Source organism: Callospermophilus lateralis, chromosome 2 (genome assembly GCF_048772815.1).
Source record: "Callospermophilus lateralis isolate mCalLat2 chromosome 2, mCalLat2.hap1, whole genome shotgun sequence".
NCBI lineage: Eukaryota > Metazoa > Chordata > Mammalia > Rodentia > Sciuridae > Callospermophilus > Callospermophilus lateralis.
In genome coordinates this window covers 114,564,798-114,585,502 of record NC_135306.1, presented here as the reverse complement: position 1 = coordinate 114,585,502, position 20,705 = coordinate 114,564,798, and the positions used below count along the sequence as shown (strand labels likewise).

General features: G+C 39.5%; 1 protein-coding gene across 2 annotated transcripts in view; it reads left to right on the top strand.

Annotated features, from left to right (window-relative positions):
• Ttc12 (tetratricopeptide repeat domain 12) overlaps positions 1-20,705 on the top strand; it is a 46,095-nt gene that overhangs the window by 5,125 nt on the left and 20,265 nt on the right. For both annotated transcript variants that reach the window (XM_076843766.1, XM_076843765.1), the window contains exons 3-10: positions 4,095-4,258; positions 4,815-4,836; positions 5,448-5,525; positions 6,077-6,198; positions 10,615-10,674; positions 15,398-15,469; positions 19,972-20,032; positions 20,516-20,704. In XM_076843766.1, coding sequence (XP_076699881.1) covers positions 4,095-4,258; positions 4,815-4,836; positions 5,448-5,525; positions 6,077-6,198; positions 10,615-10,674; positions 15,398-15,469; positions 19,972-20,032; positions 20,516-20,704 — 768 coding nt within the window. The remainder of the gene's footprint in view (positions 1-4,094; positions 4,259-4,814; positions 4,837-5,447; positions 5,526-6,076; positions 6,199-10,614; positions 10,675-15,397; positions 15,470-19,971; positions 20,033-20,515; position 20,705) is intronic.

Sequence of the window (20,705 nt, the reverse complement as noted above, 5' to 3'; positions counted from 1 at the left end):
CCTGTTCTTTCCACCCCCAACCTCTGATAAACACCATTTTTTAAAAAATCTTTATTTTATTTTTATGTGGTGCTGAGGATCGAACCCAGCATCCTGCATGTGTCAGGTGAGCGCGCTACCACTTGAGCCACATTCCCAACCCAACATCATTTTACTCTGCTTCTGAATTCAACTTTTTTAGATCCCACATATAAGTAAGATCATACAGTTCTTGACTTTCTGTGTCTGTTTACTTCCTTTAACATTGTGATCTCAGTTCTAGCCATGTTGTCCCAAATCACAAGATTCTTCCTTTTTAAGGCTGAATAGTATACACAGACCTACACTTCACATTTTCTGTTTATCTGTTGGTGGACAGTTGGAGTGATTCTGTGTCTTGGATACTGGGAACGATACAGCAATGAATATGGAATGTAGATTTCCAACATACTAATTTTAATTCTTTTGGATACATTTCCAAAAATAAGATTTCTGGATCATATACTAGTTCTATTTTTAAATTTTTGGTTTCAAGCAAGACTTTAGTCAAATAAACCTATGCCAAAATAAACCTATCAAAATATATGTAAGGTCTCTGTGGAGAAAATTACAAAATTTAATTGAAACAGATCCCGGTGGTAAAAGCTGGAACAATTTGAGTAACAAAATCAACATTGTATTTGGTTATCATCCAAAGTATAAAATAAATTCCATGAGTTCATACTTATATAATTGAATAAATAAATAAGTAAACAAGTAAGACAAATCTCTCATTCTGATGAATTCCAAATAATTTATGTAGATCTCCTTCTTTAATGAGGTGGAGCAAGACTTCCCACCTCATACATACAAATGAGATACATTAAGTGGCTTGCTTCTAAAGAACACAGTCTGACAAGGAATATGGAAAAATAACTTTACAATGGAAAAGAGCTGATAAGCAAACAGTATTAAATAAGTAATCCAGGTTAACATGATAAATCATGTTAATAGCATATACCCTTGATATGGTGTTCTTTGGTCTTCCTTCCCACAACTATAATCCTAGACTAACCATGAGAAACATGTCAGATAAACCCAAATTGATGACACTCTACAAAATGCCTGGCTAACACTTCTGAAACTATCAAGGTCATCAAGAACAAGGAAAGTTTGAGAAATTGTGATGACCAGGAGAAGATGAATGACTGAATGTAGTGTGGTATGTGGGTGAGATCCTGGAACTGAAAAAGACAGTAAAGAGAAACCAATGAAATTATAATAAAATGTGGAGTTTAGTTAATAAAAATTTTAAATAAAAGACAAAATAATATCCATATAAATGGAGACTTTTTAAAATCATGAAGGGGAAGATCTATTTGGTAAAGATATCAGTTCTCAAATTATTTCATCTAGTCAATACAATTGAGAACAACATCCCTAAAGTGATTTGTGCTAAAATTCAATGAGGTAGTCCCACAGTTCATATGGAAGAATAAAGGATCAAGAAAAAATAAGAAATTTCTGTAGGACAAAAAGGAGGGAGAACTCTTCCTAGCCACAATTCAAGATTATTATAAAACTACAGTAATTGTAGCATGGAGGTTTAGGGTTGGAAAAACAAGCAGTCCAGTGGAAAGGAATGAAGAGTCTAGAGCAGATTGACAGCAGGCTGACAAGGACAAGACACAATCAGTGGAGAGAACAGTAGCCTCACAGATGCTTCCATGTTACACAGAAATCAACTCCAGGTGGATCACAAACATTAACGGGAAAAATAAGCCTTTAGAAAGAAGAGACCACATTTGTAACCTTAATGGCACAAAAGGCATAAATCACAAAAGATTGGTGTATATAACATTAAAATTAAAAGGGAATCTCTTTGACAAAAGTTTCAAACAAACAAATGAAAACACAGTTCATACTAAAGGAGAAAATGTTTACAAATCCATGTAACCAGCTTGGAATATATCGAGGAATTATATAAAGACATACAAAAGGGACAAATGACCAGTAAAAAATTGGTCAAAGATAGGAACAGATACTTCACAGAAGAAGCTGTCCAAATGGTCTGCAAATCAATAAGAGACTTGATCCCAGTCATATTCAGCAAAATGCAAATTAATGAGATACCTTTCCCATCCACCGGAGTGGCAACAATGTGAATGTTTGATATTAGCAAGCTTTGACAAAAATGTGGAGGAATGGGAAGACTTTTTTGTACATTGCTGTAGGAATAAAAACTGGTGTAGCTATATTTTAATATATAACGTGTGCACAAGGTAATGTATGCATACAGGTATGCTGTATTTATTTGCTGTAGCAAAAAATAACCTGGATATCTGTTATTAAGAGTGGATCAAGTATGGTACATACAATGATTAAAGTTAATTACTTGGAGCCAAATGCACCAAGAAATCTCTAAATCATATTAAGAGATAAAGTAGGTAGCAGAAGAATGCACATTCTATAAAGTTGTTTATTAAAAAGTATAAACACACACATATTAGATACTCTGATGGATTGGGAAAATGGTCATGAATTCCCTTATTCCTGTCAAGGGTGGAGTCCTGGATTGGCCATGTGACTTGTTTAGCCAAAGTGATGTTTATAAACATGACACAAACAGAAACCTAAAAGCACAAACATTGGGGCTTGCTTTCTTGATTACCCCTGCTGGGATGAGATACCCTTTCCCTAAATGTTCCTATTGCTCCAGCCAAAGCCAGCCAACTTGCCCAAGCAGAACAACTTAGATGACTGATAACTGAAATGTGAGCCCAGCTGAAACTCGGAGAACTAGCAGCTAAGTCCAATTCAAATGACTGACCCAGAGAACTGGAAACTAAATAAAGCTAGATAGTGTTTTTCAGTCAATAAATTTCAGGATGGTCTGTTATACAGCAAAAACTCAATGGTATAAATATTAGACAGTAAAACATGCTGGAAAAAGGATATATATGAACTGATAGATGGTTTGGGGAAAAGTACCTAATTTTATGAATATTTAAAGTATTTTACAACTAAAATTTGAAGCAACTTTCCTTGGAAAGTTAGTGGGAAATGAAAAAATGGTAATGAGAAAATACCTTTAAGAAATTATTCATGTACAGAGGAGTCAGGGGGGTTGGGGGAGTTAAAGTGTGTAAACATCTTTAGGGGAAAGCTGATTGACTGGGTTGGAAATATTGCCGAGATGGAATAATTAATTGGTGATGCAGGGTTCCTGTTTATGTTAAACAGGATGGAATGGGATCAGTATGATGGGATCCTGAGCACAAGATGAGTGATAAACCTCACTGGGGAGGAGGGACACCTTTTCCTTGTGGTAGGAAGAATGGATGGATGTAGATGTAGGCAGTTTTATAGTTTTGATGACAGGAAGTTGTTGAAAGAGTTTCTTTCTGATGTCAGCCCTTCCCTCTCGGAATAAATTAGCAAGATCATCTGTTTGGGATAGTCATTTTTTAATTGCAAAAAGCTTGAAAGACCTTGGGGATCGTAGAATGCCTTGCTAGTAGGATTGATGGCCATCACTGAAGGTCCAATGGAGTTAAGACCAGTTCTCGCAGGCATCTTTCTTTCTCTATAAGTACCCAGCATCCCAAATAAAGGCTGAGAAAGGTGGATCCTTGGATTCATCTAGAGTTGGAACTTTGTGTGGCTCACGTGAGATGGGAGGGCAGGATGGCAGACAAGGGGCAGACTGTGGAATCTTAATTTGGAGGCAGTACCATGAAGATTATTTTGTGATCTCAGAGCTGCCTGTACCTTACTCCCACACAAGATTATAAGTTCTTTTAAAACAGGATATTTTTATTTATCATTGTTATCTGCAGCATTCAGCATAATATCTAACTCTGAATAAGCTCTCCAAAAATTATTGTTGAATTGACTAATGGCTTAAAACTATTCCTTGAAGCCCAGAGTTACATTCTTTTGTAACTTTTTCCATGCAAAACAAATCCTGTTCTGAATTGTTTCATATTGGTTCTAATTGCTCTGTTTTGTTTCCCATTGCCTTATTTCCCTTCTTTAAGTTCTCCCCCATTAATTTTATACACTGTCCTTCTAATGAATGGAGTCTTTCCTTTGAAGACCTCTTTTGATTGATTCACATCTGATTTCTCCTCTAGCCACTTTAATTCAGGAGATGAATTCTGATGACCCAGTTGTTCAACAGAAAGCTGTCCTCGAGACAGAGAAGAGACTACTGCTCCTGGAGGAACACCAAGAGGAGGACGGGTGCAAGACCACCTTGAACAAGACGACGATCAGTCCTCCACAAGCCCCTGCAGAGGTTTCTTTTTCTATTGCAGACTTATATAAGTAGGTTCAGCAGGAAGACCTGCATTGAGGCAGTCATTTAATTTCAAGCTATCTGGTGAAGCTGAAATACTTTCTTAGATTTACCAGATTCATTTTCTACAAGGAAGTATAGACTCTTGATTTTTTGCCCCCTTGATCTTTCTGGGTCATCTATAAACAACTTTTGGGTTTGTTGTAATGAGAGTTTGGCCTCCACTCCCTGAGCATGTATGCCATATTTAAGCTGTACTGTTAAAGTAATAAATTCTACTAATTCATATTTCCAACTCATGCAGCCACAAATGGAGTCCCTTAATCTGGATACCCTTGCTTTTCCAAACTCAACCCCATAACAACTGCACCCACAACCAGATCTCCTAATTTAAAGCAAGCTCCCTAAATTTTGGACCTTTCCATATTAGTGGTTAAAGGAAATGACTTGTCTCCTCATTTGTAATCGATTTGCCTTCTTGGTTTGTATACCTATAAATCAGAGAGTGATTTTTGAAATTTGTTTCTTTGTTTTTATGAACACCTGTGTCTTACAGAATGCAGATGAATTAAGCCCAGGTAAGAACAGCATCTCTTTTCCCAATGAGTATTATTTGTTTAGGATCATTTTTTTTTATTGATTATAACTTCTAGACCTTTAAATTATAGCTTCTAGGCTTACAAATAACCAATGAACAAAATCCACTGATCACACAATTCTGGTACTAGTGATCAGAGGGAAAAGTGCTCAGATGCTTTTCTGTATTTTCTCCTGACCAGTCTTCTGTAAACTGACTTCAGTTATTATACATCATCCAGTTTACTCTTAGGGAATTCAGATATTTTCTGTCTTGCTCAGCTCCACAGCTCATTATGCTAAATGGAACAAAAAAAATCTCTCTTCAAAGAAAAAAATCTTTTAAAAGACATAATTCAAATTTGAAGCATAGTCATAGCCATCATGTATAATAATACATCACGCAGATTACCATTTAATGTCAAATTAAGAAAAATGTCATTTTAGCTGCCTCAGAACCGTATGTGTGCATGTGTGTGCCTGTGCCTACGTGTGTGTGCATGAGAAGTGTGGCTGTAAAACTCTAAAGTAACTCTTTTTGGCATTTGAGTTAAAGAACTGATTATAGTATTTGGGTTTTTCTTTTGGCTGTTTGAAATTACTCTGCCATCAGAGGCCTTCTTGGCATCTGTGGAGAAGGATGCGAAGGAGCGAGCCAAGAGAAGAAGGGAAAACAGAGTCTTAGCAGATGGTAATTATCAGTCTTTACTTTTCATTGCTGAAGGATTCATGCTGTAGAGAGCATGTGAGAGTCTGTTATGATGTTTGAGGATATTAAAAGTCCCAGGCAGAGGGTTCATCATGGGCCTGTGGCAGTGGGATCTGACCAGGCAGAAGTCATTGGGGGTCTGTTCTCTGCTCCTGCATCAAGGCACAACCAGTGTCGCCAGTGGTCTGTGTGCTGCGGATCTGCATGAGTCCATATTTGTTAGAACACTAACTATGGGACCCTGTTTATGAGACATTGGTCTCTGTGACAGTGTTGGAGTGGTTCTGAGCCTTGATGCAAAAAGAGTCACTTTCTCTAAGTCTTACAAAAAAAAAAAAGAAGAAGAAGAAGAAGAAGAAGGAAACAAAGAAGATAGTCCTGAAATACATGCAGAGAGAAAAGAGTGTTAATTGCCTTTTGGGTCAATGGCAGCTAAGATCTTCAAGTGGAATTGGAAAAATCAGGGAAATGGAGTCGGGAAGAATTTTCTAATGTATAGTGAGAGCTCAGTTGTATGACTGTTATTTTCATAGCCCTGAAAGAAGAGGGGAATGAAGCCTTTGTCAGAGGTGACTATGAAACGGCTATCCTGCACTACAGCCAGGGCTTGGAGAAGCTGAAGGACATGAAAGTACTGTACACCAACCGAGCCCAGGTCAGTGAGCTGTGGATTTACCCAGGGTTCTCAGAGAATGGTTGTCCCTGAACTTGAAAAACAGTTGAAGACAAAACTAGATTTTTTTTTAGGCTTTACCAGCCTAACAGGTAAATCAACTGTTTACCAACTGGCCCTTGATTTGTATGTGGAGTGTACCAGTTTCCACAGTATTAACACCACAATCTACTTTCAAGTCCCTGATGGGAGGTCACTGGAGGAGGAGGACTGGGAGGAACTGCATAGCATCATGGCATCAGCTCCTTCCACAGAGTACATTCTCCCAGCACATCCCTGAGGATGACCGGGTGCTTTCCTATGTGGATAAAGGAGAAAACCGGTAGAATGTAATAACCTGTGAGACCTTGTCATTCTGCCACTACTCAATTCCACTGGCCTCCTCTTTTGGTGATAGTCTTAACTCCTAAAAGCTACTCCCTTGTGACTGTCTTATTCATCTTATCCATCCCTCTTTAAGATTGAAATCCTGTGACTGGAGTAAACTAGGTAGCTGATGGAAATAGAGCCAGTTTCTCAGAAATTTGGATTCTCTAAAATCCCTTTCATCTCAGATTTGTATCATAGGGGTTCACAGTCACTTGGAACACCAGGTAAAAACCATCACAGGTGTTCATTTCCTGCTACTTAATTACGGGACAAAGCTGATAGCTCTTAGTTGAAACAAGAATGTCACCTGTGACCCCATCATTGAAAAATAGTTGAGTTTTTATGGGGTAGAGGTCTCCTTGCTCAGGCCTGAAAAACTGGCAGATTCAGGGCATGATTGTCTGATTGTTAGGACCTGTCAGCAAGGACCCGTGTGAGATGAACTGGATGCCGTGTCATTCACCAGAGGAAGAGTCTGCAGCAGAGTCCCTGTCAGTGCCAATCTCTGTAACTCAAGATTAAATGTCTGGTTGGGGTGTGTTGAGGAAGAGTATGGAAAGCAAGAAACAGGACATTGGGAAGCCAGAGTCTAGGGAGTGACAATGTAACCTCATTAGTTTAGTGGTTTGAATACATGGCACTAGAGTTGAGGTGTCATTTATCTACCTCCATTTGTGGAGAAAACTTGTTAAAGGAAGTGAACTGATAAATAAGGTAGCCTGAGGCCGATTTGGCAGTTTACATTTTATCACCCTATCACCCTAACTAGACTTTAAATGTGAATCTTTTGAGGGCAAAAACTGCTATATCTTCCCCCCCAGTGCTCTATTTATAATGGACATTCCCTAAATTCTGATTGAGTTACATAACATTGGAAGCATAATAAGACCATTTAAGGAATTAAGCTTCTGTTGATGATTCAGAAGAATCATTTAAATGTAAGCAATTAGTATAATAATTACATTTCCTTCTTGTTTATCACCAATTTGGCCCCTAAAAACATCTACCTACTGGCGCTTGTTCAGTCTTGTTGCTCTGAAGTGATTCAAAAGCAATAAAATTGAATTGTTTTTAAAATGTTATATAATTCAGACTTATGTCTAATCGGACTTCCCTAATTCATCTAAATTAGTTACATTTTTTTACTGTACTCAATTTTAAACAGTTTTTTGATTAATTCTGAAGAATCACATTAGGAGTGAATGTGGATAAATTTAAGTAAATGCAATGAAAAGCTTTGGGAAAGTAATTTCTCCCAGCTTTCCCGAAGAGAAAGCTTATTCAGAGACAAACATAAAATGTGTTGCCTAGTGTTAGGCATCATTTGATCCATTGACTATTTTTAAAATTCCTCCCCTGTTTGCATGCAGGGCTAGAAAACACTTAATAAGGACCCTGTGAATTGAATGTTGCTTGCTAAAGAAGAAAACCTACCCTTTTATCACTTTGTTTTTCTCCTGAAGCAAATGTTATGATCAATAGATTGCTGGGGTAATTTAGATAAATCTAGAGTTTAATTGCCATTTGGCAAAAATAGTTCTTCTTAAATGTGGAAAAACAAAAGAGAATGGAAAAGTTACAGGGTGTTGAATCCAAGCCTTAAAAAAAAAAAAAAAAGGACAAAAAGTAAAAAGCTGTGTGGTAAAATTGTTGAAGCCCTGGAAGACTTTTTCAGGGTCTGCGTGTATCCTTAATCAGTGTCATGGAGACATGGCTACAGTTGTCTAGAAGGATGCTAAGTTCTTCCTCACATCCTCTGGCTTTCAAATGCAACCTAAGACCCAGAAGAAAGGGTGGTGTTTCATAGAACAGGCAGCTTAAAGGGTTGTCTTCTTCAGTTAGTACAGAGCCCGAGATAATGAAGGAACAGCACTGCAGCTTCTGTTCTGTGGCAGGGAGCCACACTGCAGAGATTCATTAACTGACTGTTCCCTGCTCCTTCCTCACTTTGGCTGAGAGCTTAGATTCACCCATGAGTTCCAGCACTGACCTTGTAATTGGCCTGTTCATGTAACTATCTCATCTTATTGTTAAGAATGTCGTGGTGCCTTGGCACAGTTTTGATCATGGAGAAGCCTACTTGTGTTGGCTCTATTACTGGTGACTGATGGGACCCTAGAAAATCTACTTATCCTCCAGATGCTTAGTTTTCCTTTCTTACATGGGGTGATCATTGTTACTTCTTGGGGAACTCTGATCTTTGTAGTGCTTCTCAGTAAGAATTTATTGGCCACTTACTGTGTCCAGTAATTAGTAGAGAGCTTATAGTAGTCATTATGCTTATCTTTAAACAGTCTTTCATTTTTTTATTTGCCCCTACTTCTGGAAACTTTAACTGATTTAAATCCTCAAGTTGGTTTAGTTTAAGTTCATTCAAATTCTAAGTTAATTCTTGAATGTCAATATTTTCTTCAATTTCAGAAAATTCCGAAAGAGTTTCCAGACACTTCTACTGAGGGTTCATGGTACTGGGCTCTTAAATATCAGCCTGTTTCCTATATTTCTTCCTTTCTGATAGGTTCATAAGGACAGAGCAGAATTTTTTCCTTATTAATTTTTGGTAACAGCATTACTGAGATATAATTCACCCATTTGAAGTGTACAATCACTACCAACCATCACAATCACTGCTTGAACATTTTCTTATCTTCAGAAGAAATTCCACGCTCTTTAGCTGTCACTCTCTACTCCTCCCAATCTCCTCCTGGTCCCCAGCCCTAGGCAACCACTAATCTACTTTCTATCTCCACACATTTGCCTACTCTGGATATCTCATATAAATGGAATCATATGTTTATCCTTTTGTGACTGCTTTCACTTAGTATACAGTTCTCAAGGTTCATTCACATTGTAGTATGTATCAGTTCTTTTTTTTTTTTTTTTTTTGGTGAGGGAGGAGTACCAGGGATTGCTCTCAGGGGCACTCAACCACTGAGACATATCCCCAGCCCTATTTTGTATTTTATTTAGAGACAGGGTCTCACTGAGTTGCTTAGCACCTCAACATTGCTGAGCCTGGCTTTGGACTTGCGATCCTCTTGCCTCAACCTCCCAAGCCACTGGGTATATCAGTTCTTTATTCCTTTCCATTGCGGAATTATTTTTCCATTGTATATTTTTCTACAATATTTTTGTTTATCCATAAGTTCATAAACATTTGGACTCTTTGTACTTTTTGACTATTACCAATTGTTCTGCTATGAGCATTTGAGTACAAGTTTTTATGTGGATTTATGTTTACAGTCTTCTTATAATCTAATTACAGGTGAAATTGCAAAGTCATTTGGTAACTTTGCAGTTAACCACCTGAGGAACTGCCACACTTTTCCAAAGTGACTGCAGCATTTTACATTCCTCCAAGCTGTTCCAGTTTTTCCATGTCATTTCCAACACTTTTTATGTTCTGCCTTTTTGATTCCCTTTATTATTTGGTGTCTTTCTGGAACATTCACAAACGGGGTAGCCTCCAGAATCTAGCTCTTCCTTTGCAGCTGTGGTTATTGTGCTGGACATTTTCTGTTTGTGCCTCTCCGTCCTTCTCTGCTCTGCTCTGCTCTGTGACATGGGGGTTGGCCCATGTAGACTGGTACCTTGGCTTCCCAGCGCTTTTGTTTCCATTTAGGTTCAACCAGTGAGATCAGAAGGAAGGAGGAGAGTGAGACTGGGATACTTATTCTGGCTTTTAGCTCCAGCAAAGGTCTCAGCTCACGTCAGGCACTTCGTTTCACACGGATGTTCTCTCCTGTTTTCCACATTGCTCCCTCTTTCTGCCTCCCCACTTCCAGCTGTGGTGATGGCTGCTCACTGCTAGCCCAGGTTCTGTAACATCCTTTGCTGGTTCCCCTGAGCCCTGCCCTCACCTTGCAGTTAGTCCTTGTAACAAACTCCTTGCTTGCCCAGTGTTTCCTGATAGGATCTTCCTGATGCAGGGGACAGCAGTTACTCCTCACCACCCTTCTCCTTCTATGTTGACTAAAGACTGCGTGATGCAGAGTTGTGTGTGAGTGTCAGCTCTTTGTGTCATTACAGGCTTATATAAAACTTGGAGATTACCAGAAGGCACTGGGGGATTGTGACTGGGCTCTAAAGGTAAGAGAATATTTCCATTCCCCTGTGATAGTGTCAGGCTTGCTGGGCCAGATGTCTTAGTCCTGAAATGGGTAGAAGGGAGCTGCCAGTGTATGATGCTGGGAAAGGCTCTGCAGACAGAGCCTCAGTTTCCGGACCTATCAGGTGGGATAGAATAGAATTGTTGCCAGGTCCTGATAATGCACGTGAAGTACCTGGCTCCTATTAAGCACCCCAGAGAAGCTTTGTCATTATTGGTTTTTAAAGGTTTTATACTGTGGTAGCTCTTTCTTTCCTATTGTGTCATCAGATGCTTTGCCCCATGCCTTGGTGGCAATGATACCTCTCTGGAGCCCTGGAGCTTGTTTCTGCAGTATTGCCATTCTTCCTCATCAGCTTGTGCATTTCCCCTCCAGCCCTAATAATTTAGAACTATAGCATGCTGTCTTTGTAGAGGAATAATCAGAAGAATACTTGTTGTTTGACTTCAGTCAAGCCTCAGGCTGTACATGGTATTCTCTCTGAAATCTGCCAAAATAATCAAAGGTACAGAGAAGTAAGGAATGTTCTGTTTGATTCCCTTTGATTCTCTAAAATGGCATGATCACTTCTTGGACACGTTATTTCAGATGACTAAATATTTAAATATCCCCTTATCTATATTCCTGTTACTCTGTCACAGGTGGCTTTAATTAAATAACCAAATTAGCACTTTTCAAATTTATGCACAGAAGTTCTAAAACAGAGGAGAATGAACTTGAGGCCCTGGAGGGTCTACAAACAAGAAACATGAAATTTCTTTTTCATCCTTGGGAATTTTGCATGGTACTCTATAAAAATTTTCTTTTTGTTTTAATATAACAATATTATTTTAAACAACTTAGAATCAAGGAAAATTGAGGAGGTGGGAGAATATACCAGGATATCCTATAGAATTTAACTCCCTGGAACAGTACACCTAGCCTAATCTAATGATAGTGGCCTATACCATGAGTACATGTCCATAGCAACCTATACTGGCTACATCTATTTATTTTTTATTGAGGGGGAAGTGAGAGAAACAGGGATAAGCTAGAAATTCACCTTTGCCTATGATAGTTCATAAAACATGCAAGATCCTCCTCCAAAACCTACATCTGAAGAATCTGGATTCTTTATCCCTTAGGAGATATAGTATGTGGTAAGCATTGCCCTATTGCATTGTGGAGGTCTTTAAGGTGAGGGTTGGTTGCCCAAAGCTGATGATAATATTAAGTCTTTGCACGTCTAGCATAGATCCTCTAACCTACTTTGTCACCTTGATTGATCATGATTTCTTTTTTTTACCACCATTCTGTAAGGGAAGAGAAAGGCAGGGATGTTTTGCTTGGTTGTTGCAACAGTAACAGCAAAACCTGTGGTTTGCTGCATGCTCACAACATCCTGTCCTGTTCTGTTCAATACCACTGATTTCCCTATTTTTCTGACAAGGAAGCTAAGCCTTGGAGATGAATTAAGTAACTTAAGCAGGATCACAGAGCTAGTATGGGTCTTACTGTAAGTCCATGCTGATAACCATTTATTCTAAATGGTGTTTCTCCTGAAACTTTAAGCCCCTTAATCCCTGGGTGTAGATCTCATTTCCCTTCTGTGGAAGAAACAATATCTCCTCAAGGGCCTCCAGGAGTCTCTTTTCTTATCTGCAAGGACTAAAAAGGTAAACATACCCTCATGCTGATTCAGGAGAACACACTGGCCTGCTCCCAAATGTTAGCTGAAGCACAGTGTAATTAATGGTGAAACCAAGGCAAAGTAGGCCCAATGGAGCTGACATTAAAAAACCCTGACACTCAGCAGCCAGTCTTGTTAAATGCCCAGCAAGGCTCCCACTTGAAGAGGTTTCGTAAACACTTGGAGGTGTGGGAAAAGATGCACAAGAAATTCTAAAAACTAGTGACAGTTCTTATGAAACTATGAGATCAAAAAAAGTTTCACTTTCTTTGAAAGTCTTTAAAATATCAGTAGCAATCATCACTTCACTCCATTATTAATAGGATTAGTGCTTTCATGCCAATTTAATATTTTTTGGTATCTTTGAGTTGGTAGAGATAAGCTCATGTGATATTTGAGGACTGATGTCCTTTGTGGAGGAAGATAAAGCCGTGAAGTTTGGTTCAATTAGTAAGAATCGTTCCTTTCTTGGTAGAGCACTTCCTGCATAAATGAAATGTGTCTTCCTCTGATGGCAGGATGCCTTTAAAGGGAAGCTGAGATTTACTCAAGAAACTCCTAGCAGGGGCTGACACACCATCAAAGGAGAAAGGCCCAGTAGTAAGAACGGCAGTGGCCCTTTGCATGGGTATCAGAGTTGGCAAGGCCACAGCTACACCCACTTCTTGGTGACTCAGCCTATGACCAGGGCCCTGAGCTTAGGGCTCACATGCCTCCTCTGTGTAACCCCGGTGCTCTACCAGGGAATGTGCTGAGCATTCAGGTCTCATGAGCTTCAGTGCTGGATTTCCCACTTTTCCTTTGAACGTTCCTTTCCTCATCCTCAGTTTTGCCCTTCAAGAATTTTAAGTTCATAGCTCTGCTCCTTGCCTTTCTTCACTCATCTCCTCTTATGAGTACAGCTGTTATCTCTGCAAATGGCTCTCTGGCCTCCTTACCCATTCTCTCCCTGACCCCCAGCCCCAGGGCTGCTTTAGAGGCACCTTCTACAAGTGTCCATTCAGTTGTCTTGGCATCATGGAAATCTAGAAGCCAGCTCTTCATCCCCCCACTCAGCCTTCCCCTCTACCTTCCCTCAGTGGCCTCCTGCTCAGGATATATCATGTTCTCCAGGCAGCCACACACTGAATTTTGACTTCACATCCTCCTTTGGCTTTACCATTTAGAGTTAGTTGGTGCTGGTGTTTCTTTGACATAGCTCTGGTTTCTGCACTCCCTTCCACTCCCATTGTCACCATGACTTCAGACATTAGCCCTCATTCCATGTGACTGTCTGGTATCCCCACTCATCTCCCTGCCTTTCCCTCCTTTGGTCAGTTCTGCATGCTGCCTCCATCAGTGACTCACCCTTCTCTGGCTTGGCACTCAAGCCCTCCACATGGAATCATGTCTGGCTCACCCTCAAGCCCCATCTTCCCTCCACCCAGCACCTTCCCCTCAATCTCAGCTGGACTATCCACAGAAGCCCTCTGGACTCTCCCACCTCCAGTCCTTGCTCAACCCCTTCTTTCTCTGTCTCCTCTCTTCACTTCTCCAGTCACTCAAGATCTGCTTTAAATACCACCTCCTTTCAGACCTTGTTTATACTACATTTCTTTAGACCAGACTTACTTCGACTGAACTTTTTCAATAGCATTTTCTATAGCATCTATATGCTTTTATCTGTAGCACACTTATAAAGGAGATTTGATATACTTTTTAAGCCCTTCTTGGGTCTCAAGTTTATAAATGGTCATATTTCAGATTCCAGCTCTTCACTTACTGTCCAGGTCATGAAGCTCTCCACCCTCATTTTCTCATCTGTAGAATGAAGAAAGAACTGTGCATGCTTCACTGAGGTATTAAAGGGCTTATATGAGATCACAAGAACTCCTAGAACATGGAGTGGACTGAGAAGTCCCATGTGCTCTTGTCATCCTTACTCCCATTCCCTTACCAGTGAGTCGGGAAATGACAGACATGAAATGCAACTCTACAGGCCTCTTCAGCCATTCTTGTTCCCTGTCTTACTACTGTCCTCCTTTTCTTTAAATCTTCTCTTTTGCTCTGAGATGAATTGCTGTTGTTGTAACCACAGCAACAGCAGCTAACCAGACCAATCAAAGTGTTTTACATGATTCTTCCTCATTACAACCTGTGCATTAAGAGAAAGATACTATTATTCTCTTCACTTTCCAATGTGGAAAATAAGTGTCCAAAAAGGCAGGTGACCTGGTCAATAGCCCACTTCTACAGTGAGTGGCAGAACAAGGATTTACCCAGAACACTTTAGACTTCTGAGGTGGACCCCGAACCTCATTAAATCTAAACCCTAAGGAGCACCTGATCTGGCACAATGCCTTGCACCTAAATGGGGGTCATTAAAGGTTAACTAACTGGATATTTTAAATTTTAGTTCATGTCTGTGCCAAATCATTCCTTGCAGAATTATAACAATCAATGACATATTCTTAGCCATAAATTTCAATCCTGCCTCTTTAATACGACAGCCCTTTGGTTCTTAAATGATATGAAGGTGGGTTCCCAATTTATCTGGGGATAGTGCCTTCCCCGGGCCACTAAGATCTACTGGTAACCCCAGTTGTTTTCCAAGAATCAATTCTCTCTATTCTAATAAACTAGTAGTTCTCAAGTTTGATTGCACAGTTACATTACCTAGAGAACTTAAAAAATTATTTATGCCTGGGCTCCATCCCAGAGAATAATCTAATTGGCGTGGGGTGCAGCCTGATTAGGAATTCTAATGTTTACTTAGTGTCAAGAGCTCTTCTAAGCTAAGACTTTCTGGTTTGTTTCATGACTAGGACTCATTAAATGGAAATGAAAACTGGCAGGTATCATTAATTTGATAGAGAGCTTACTTGTGCACCCAGGCTCCTTGCAGGCATCAGATGCCTAGAAAAGTTTTAATGTCAACTTGGATAGCTGTCCTGAGAACCAAGCTCTGCATCACTCTATTAGCTTGGCAGAGAGGGAAGTGGATAATGATTTTAAATCTTCTGAAATATCTGATCAGTCATTCTCTTTTATGCAGTGTGATGAAAAATGCACAAAGGCATATTTTCACATGGGAAAAGCCCACCTGGCCCTGAAGAACTATAGTGCGGTAAGTTCTGAGAGGAATGTAAGTGGCATGTTTCATCACAAGAATGTTGCTCTGGATTGTCCCACAGAAGGACCATGGTCCTCCACGTTGTTTAGGTATTAGTCCAGCCGTTAGTGTTTTCCAGGGTAAATCTCAGGATCTTATAGGTGGGAAGGATGTTGGGTGTCAGCTAATGCAACCCCACCAGATGTGGGAATCTCCTTGGCAACATTTTTTTTTTTTTACCAGTGTTCATTCAACTTCTGAAGAGAAAAGACATAGCAAAAAGAGAAAACAAAATTTATTTTAATCTCATCCCCCGAAGCCAGTCTGTCTTATATACACATATGTGTGCTAAGATACATGTTCTTAATAACAAATTTATTTGAGATATAATTCATACACCATACCATTTACCTATAGAAAGTATACAATTGATGGGTTTTAGAACTTTCACAGAATTGGGCAACCATCATCACAGTCAATTTTCGGACATTTTTTTCACCTCTAACCTGTACCCAATAGCAGTTACTCTCCTCAACATCCCCACCTCAACCTTGGGCAACTTCTAATCTTTTTGCCTGTTCTAGACATTTCATATAAAATAGAATCATACAATATGTTGTTTTTGTGATGGATGTTTTTTATTTAATAAATGTTTAGTATACATCAGTTTTTCATTCCTTTTTTGGGGGGGAGGGGTTATCAGGGATTGAACCCACTTGTGCTTTACCATTGAGCCACATCCCCAGCCCTTTAAATATATATATATCAAAAAATATATATACATTTTGAGACTGGGTCTTGCTAGGTTACTTAGAGCCCCACTCATTTGCTGAGGCTGGCTTTGTATTTGCAATCCTCCTGCCTCAGTTCCTTTTTATTGCCCAGTAACACTCCATTATATGGGTATATTATTATGGTTAGGATGTGAGGCATCTCCCGAAAGCTCTGTGTGAAACAATGTGAGAAGGTTCAGAGGAGAAATGATTAGATTTGGAGAGTCTTAACCCAACAGTGAATTAATCCCTGGTGGGATTAACTGAGTGGTAACTAGAGGCAGGTGGGGTGTGGCTGGAGGAAGTGGTTAATTGGAGGCATGGCTGTGGGGTATATATTTTGTATCTGGAGCGGGAGTTTCTCTGCTTCCTGAAGTGAGCTGCTTCCCTCTGCCACACTCTCCCATCATAAAGTTCAGCCTCACCTTGAGCCCTGAGGAATGGAGCTCACCTTCTATGGACTAAGACCTCTGAAACCATGAGCCCTCAAATAAACTTTTCCTCCTCTATAGTTGTTCTGATCAGATCCTTTAGTCACAGCAGTGAGAAAGCTGACCAAAACATATACCATATTTTATTTATCCATTTTGATGAATATTTGGGTGTTTTCCATTTTTCGGAGTACTTTGAATAATGCTGCTGTGAACATTCATATACAGGTTTTAATGTTTACGATCCTTTTAGGTATATGTATCTATGGGTAGAGTTGCTGGGTTCACTTTTTGAAAAACTGCCAAACTGTCTTCCAAAGTGGCTACAGCATGCTGCATTCCTATCTGCCTTGTATGAGTGTCCCAATCACTTCACGTCCTCTTTGGTACTTGTTATTTTCTTCTCTATTATATCTATTCTAGTGGGTGTGAAGTGATTTCATCATGGTGTTAATTTGCATTTCCCAAATGACTAATAATGTTGAGATCTTTTCATGTGCTTATTGGCCATTTATATATCTTATCTTTTTTTTTTTTTTGAGAAATGTTCTTTTCAGATCCTTTGCCCATTTTAAAAGTAGTTTTTACCTTTTTATTAATGAGTTTGTAAGAATTCTTCATATTTTCTGGATACACATTGCTTATCAGATATATTGATTTATAGATGTTTTCTTCCATTCTATGTATTGCCTTTTACCTTCTTGATGGTGTTCTTTAAGGCACAAAAAAACTTAATTTGGATGAAGTCTTAATTACCTATTTTTTCTTTGGTTACTTGTGCTTTTGGTGTCATGTCTAATCCAAGGTAATGAGGATTTACACCTGTTTTCTAAGAGTTTGATGGCTCTCATCCATTTTTTTTAATATGGAGTGAAGTATGGGCTCAGTTTCATTCTTTTGCATGTGGATATCTGATTATTCCTAATACTATTCATTGAAGACCATTCTTTCTCCATTTGAATGATTTAAAACAGTTAATCATAAATAGATGAGTTTCTTTCTGTACTTTGAATTTTATCTACAAGGGTATGCTTGTGCCAGTACCACACACTGTCTTAATTTCTGTAACTTCAAAGTAAGTTTTGAAATTGAGAACTATGAATCCTCCCACTGTGCTCTTTTTTTTTTTTTTCAAGACAGTTTTAGTTATTCTGGTTCTCTTGAATTTTCATGTGAACTTCAGGATCATCTTGTCAATTTCTACAAAGAAAACACATAGAATTTTGATGGATAGTACATGAATTTGTAAATTAATTCAGGGAATATTACCATTTGAAAAATATTGTTTTCTAATCCATGAATGTGGGAGATCTTTCCATCTGTAAGATATTAGATATTTAAAGGAAATGGCTTCATATTGTACATTTTTTTTAAAGTTACTTTGTGGGATTGAATCGTAAAACTAATCCAGGTTTATTACTATGAAGTTGAATAAAAATATGTGAATAAAGAAATTATTAGTCTTTCTCCACCAAATTTTATTTACTCATTCAGTTTAATCAATTCATTCAGCAGATATTTATTGCTTGCTTCCTGTGTGTCAGGCACTGTCAGTGCAGGTAAGAAGAACACAGCAGCAAACAAGACAAGTCCTCGATGCATGGAACATACATTTGTGGCATGGGAACAGTTGGGAGACAGAAACCAAATAAGTAGAGGTGTAGCATGTTAGTGATAGTAGGTTTAATGTTAGGTAGGAATGAGTGCTACTGAGAAAAATAAATCTGTAAGCAGTGAATGTGAGATTGGAAAGGCCTCTCTGAAGGAAGGCAGAGAGTGGAGTGAAGTGAGCAAACCATGGGATACAAAAAACTGGAGGACTCCAGCCAGTAGAGGCTAGAATGAGGACAAGGGGGAGAGGAAGAGAAGGTTAGAGAGCCACAGGGCAGGGCACAAGCTGGTCCTGCAGAGTGTTCCAGGCATTTCAGCAGAGGGCCTTGCACTTTGAATAATCTACAAGCCATTTCAGCAAAGAGTGGCATGATCTAACTTTTATTTCGAAGGATTACTCTGACTTCTTTATGAGAATAAATTTTGCCATGGTGCTGAGTGCCATGTGGTACATCTGTAATCCCAGTGGCTCAGGAGGCTGAGTCAGGAGGGTTACGAGTTCAAAGCCAGCCTCAGCAACAATGAGGCACTAAGCAACTTAGTGAGATCCTGTCTCTAAATAAAATACCAAATAGAGCTGGGGATGTGGCTCAGTGGTTTAGTGCCCCTGAGTTCAATTCTTGGTACCCTGCCTCCATCCCCCCCCCCAAATAATTGGCATGGCAAGATGCTAATAAGAACAGAGACAAGATAAAATAAGAACAGAGAACCAAGTAGAAAGAAGTCTATATAATAGGAATAAAGCATCCAAACAAGAGGTAATGGTGACCTGAACTAGATGGTGATGATGGCGGTGGTAAGAAATGATGGGATTATGGATACATACTGATGGCAAAGCCAACAAAAATTGCTGACAGATTGAATCTGGGGTTGAAGAGACGTTGGATTCAATGTATATGCTTTTATCCGGTGACACTACTATTTTATTTTAATGTTGATGTGTTTTCTCTAATTCAGTTTTCTTAGTCTTCTAGATAAACCTTGAACCTTCAAGATATCTCAGAATTGATTTTTTTCCTTAGTATTTTTCTCTTGGTAACTGGTTGGATTATCCTCTGGGCATTTCTTACAGCCCTATAGATAATACTGCCTTAGCCCAGAAATCCCCATGATGTGGAATCTTTCTTGTTCCGGAAATTTCTTATCCAACAGTTTTCTCAATGGGAGCCCCTCCCTGGTTTCTGGCTGAGTTAGCTGCAGCCAGTGAGTGGGCCCCTGTCCAGCTCTCTGAGCAGTCTGTGTGTTTCACGAGCAGCCCTCTTTTCCTATTCCTGAGTCTGTCAACACTGTCTCCAGCTTTATTTATTTGCTAACTCCCCATGGGCATATCTGTCAGGTAGACTCCTATTTTTTCTTAGACAAATATCATATCTAAGTTTTACATTTACCTTATGATTATTCCTGTCCCAGACAGACATTATCCACAAAAGTATAAGACTGGATATTTTTCATCACAATCTATATCTGACAACACAACTTTTTAAAATGAATTTTGAAATAATACCTGGTACCATACAGATCCAGAGAAGCCTGAACAACACGTCAAATGCACACTGTGTTTTTCATGCCTGCTTCCTGCATTGGGAGCAGGAGGAAGCCAGGAGGAAATAATGAAGAAGCCAAGCCCTGTAATGCCCTGTATCCTTCTTGTAATCACAGCTACCCGCTAACCACTCTTCAAGGTCTTGTGTCTGTTTTCCAGTCTAGAGAGTGTTACCAGAAGATCTTAGAAATAAACCCCAAGCTTCAGACACAGATGAAAGGTGAGAATGTTCCTGCTGATACCCTCCCTTCTGATCTCATTTCCCTCTGTGCTCCTCCCAAGGGTGCCTTCCTACCGTCCCTGCCCTTGGCCATAAGGCCACAGCCTGGCCTTTCTATACTCCAGCCCTGTGTTAATAGGTCTGCTCTGCTCCTCTTCCTTCTGTTTGCTTGCCCCAATTTTTGCTTCCTTTTTTCCTATGCTTTCCTCCTGTAGAGACTTCTAATCTTCTAAGTCCCCAAGATGAAATGTTTAAGACTCTTGGTGTAGACTTTACATTGTTATTAAAATTCTCTTGCTGAAGAAAAGTTTCAGTTATCTTCATGTGTTTATGCTTCTTAGCCTCCCATATGGATGGAGGAAAAGAAGGAAAGGGAAGGAGGGAGGAAGAGATAGGGAGAGGAAGGAAAGGTGACTTCTTATGTGGTGTTGTTGATTGTTAGGGTTTTGTTTGAGTTTGGGTTTCTCCTGCTTGTTTTGCTAGAGTACCTGAACCAAGTACATCTTCAGGAGAAGGCAGACCTTCAAGAGAAGGAAGCCCATGAATTACTGGATTCAGGAAAGGACACAGCTGTGACAACCAAAAACCTCCTGGAATCCCTTTCCAAACCTGACCAGATGCCCTTGTTCTATGCAGGGGGGATGGAGATCCTGACGGAAATGATGAAGGACTG